The sequence below is a fragment of the Euphorbia lathyris genome, chromosome 3, assembly GCF_963576675.1.
Source record: "Euphorbia lathyris chromosome 3, ddEupLath1.1, whole genome shotgun sequence".
Lineage (NCBI taxonomy): Eukaryota > Viridiplantae > Streptophyta > Magnoliopsida > Malpighiales > Euphorbiaceae > Euphorbia > Euphorbia lathyris.
The window spans coordinates 9,597,934-9,600,871 of NC_088912.1; the positions used below are offsets into that span (position 1 = coordinate 9,597,934).

General features: G+C 37.7%; 1 protein-coding gene across 1 annotated transcript; it reads right to left on the minus strand.

Annotated features, from left to right (window-relative positions):
- Positions 1-255: 255 nt before the first annotated feature.
- LOC136222525 (ankyrin repeat-containing protein BDA1-like) lies at positions 256-2,180 on the minus strand. The gene is made up of 2 exons (XM_066010299.1): positions 1,638-2,180; positions 256-1,141 (listed from the first exon to the last, which is right to left on the minus strand). The coding sequence occupies exons 1-2, from the start codon at positions 2,139-2,141 to the stop codon at positions 464-466; spliced, it is 1,182 nt and encodes a 393-aa protein (XP_065866371.1). The 5' UTR covers positions 2,142-2,180; the 3' UTR covers positions 256-463.
- Positions 2,181-2,938: the final 758 nt, after the last annotated feature.

Below are 2,938 nucleotides of genomic sequence, written 5' to 3' on the forward strand. Positions count from 1 at the left end.
TAATTCATCATTAATCCTCAAAAGTCTTATTTGTCCGACTAGCGCTTAACGTTTTTTATAACCTTGATCTAGCTAGAAGTTCTTCTCATTCCTCAATAACATATCCAAAGAGCGGAAACTCTAATACTATGGGCATAAATAGGTAGATAAATAAATAAATAAGCGAACAACTTTTTATTATATATATTTCTTTTTAAAACAAAGAAGGCTAAATGCCTAGTAAAAGAAAAAGAACACCAACTACAAACAAACAACTCTTCTCGTAGTGAATCTCCGACAATTATCTGCGAGAATTTTCAAGAAAAGGCACACCAAACTGATGGTGACTCAGCAGTTTTATCATCTTCCCAATGCGTTTGAACAAAGAGAATGCTTCAATCTCTATCCGAGAGCCTGATGCAACGATGAATGAACAACTCCTTATTATATAAGTATAACTCCTTTACCCTTTCCTAAGTAGAAATCACTTGTTGACCCGTATGAAGAACTTAAGAGCTAGAGATGAAAGAAAGGTACAAACATGTATGAAGATAATCAGTAAGAACACAAGAGGAACCACATATTGAGCAAAAACTCCAATCACAAGGAGCAGATTATCCCAATTTGAACCATTCAATTTGGAAGCCTCAGCATGGAAATAAGCTTGTGCTATGTTCACAACTATTAGTTGCATAGCATAAACTAACAGAACACTTGAAAACTTGTTCTTAAATGGAATTCCACTGAGCATCAGCATGATTATTGCCAGAGAAATCATCAATGCCATTGTGTTGCAGAACCAGAAATCAACTTCGATGTTAGGCAAAACAATGTATTTCAGGGTAGAATATGAAGAAGTATCTGAACCCAGTGGAAGAGCAACGATTTTCGAGGCGTTTTCAGGAGGGTTTATTCCGGCTTGGAATGCCATAGATGCTGTTACAGTTGCTGCTACGAGGATATTGCCCCGCGCATTCTCTAGTCTGTCTCCGACATCGTTGATGTATCTTTTCCACCATACATTGACGTTTCTACAAATGGATGAAGGTACTGGACTCTTGGAATCTATTGGAGAATGCTCAACTTCCAATGCCGTAAATCCACTCACGTCCGACGAATTTGTCTCTATGTCACTGCTTTCTGAATGCAAGTAATTCGACATCTGCCCAAAACAAGTTAGTGAAATTAGTATATGGAAACAGAAACGAGGATAAAGAAAACTAAGCATCACGGACGCAACCAGTGGCGGATCAGGAATCGATACCTGGGGGGCTAATTTTAGTCCCCCTATTGGGAGTAATTTTTCGAACAAAATTTTTTAAGCTTCCAGCACACTGAAATTTTATAATTTTGTTATGTTGGTTAAAAATTATAACATTTTCACAGGTTTGAACCCATGACTTCTCACCTTAAAACAATGCTCTTAAACCAACTCAACTATTTTAAACTATTAAAATAATACTACATGGATTAAATATATACCAATATTAGGGGCTAGACGGAACAAAATTAACAATTCTCAAGGGCGGAGTCCGTGGCCGTGGGGGCTTCGGCCCCCGGGCTCTGGGCTAGCTCCGCCCCTGGACGCAACATTCCATCGGTGGGGAGCTAAGTTCCGAACATAACTACTACTACGAATTAATTAACACTAGAATTACCTCAAGTCGCTTGAAGCTAGGAGCAAGATGCAAAACAGTGTTTCCATGATCATCTTTTTCAGTGACAAGCTCGTGACCTTGTGTTGAATCCACCAACAATTTAAGAACATCAAGCCTGTTATATCTCACGCATAAGTGCAACTCTCTAATGGATTCAGGACTAGATCTAATCAATTCTTCAACAACATCAATTCTTCCTTTCATGGCTGCCAGATGCAACGGAATCCTTCTATCCCGATCGCGTGAAAAGCAAGCACGATCAGGACTTTGCTCAGAAACCCAGTGAAGAAGAGGCAACCGACGACTAGAGTGTGAGTCTTGTGCTCGCTTAGGCTTGTGATGAAGCAGTGCTCGAAGAAAATCAAAGTGGCCTATATGTAAAGGGGTTTCACTAAAGGAAGTAATAGCAGAGATCAAGGCAGCCACATTTCCTTCCAGTGATGCTTGATAAAGGGTATCTTGCTGCTGATTTTTAATTGTTATGATCAGGCTTGATTCAGACATCTTCTCCTTGTGGCTTGGAAATTAATGAGAGGGATTATATGTTTCAATGAAGTGTTAGTTGATATATATATATAGATATATAAGGCTGGCGTGGAAGAGATTGGATTATATAGCAACTTAGATTGCCTATGAAGTCACGGATAGTAAAAAGAGAGGGTAAATTATAGCCATGGACAATGAACTTTCACTTTTATTTACTGAATTTCAAAACTTAATATAGAAGTTTGCATTTTGTAAATTTAAATGTTAAGTTTTGAAGTTCAACGATCATACTGTTAACAAAGCAAAGTTCAGTGGCAATAGGTGTAATTTACCCATAAAGTGTAATATATCTTACTCAGTGGCGGAGCCAATAATTTATACATATCATTTTTCCTTTTACATGACACAAGATACATGGCAGATATTTGTTTTCGTGTCGTCTGATTGTTTTTCATGACAATATATTAAAATTATATCATCTGAAAGCTTAAATGTAAACCAGCTCCATTCACATGTGGCCTTCCGATGACACAATTCTGTCATCTAAAGAAAACGCGCGTTTAATTCAAAATTTATTTAATCATCAGGTGACACTTGTGATAAATGACTGTCATTGTAATCAGAAAATAAAAAAATTGGCAAATGAAATTTCACTTACGCGGCCAACTAAAACGGATACCAAATTTAAGGCGCTCAATACGTTTGACTAAAATTTTAACTCATATATAAACCATCTCTCTCATCCTAAATCCCAAATTAGGCTTCGCTTGCAGCTCAGGCTTCATCTCTCTCACCGCTCTCTTTGGCTATCTCTG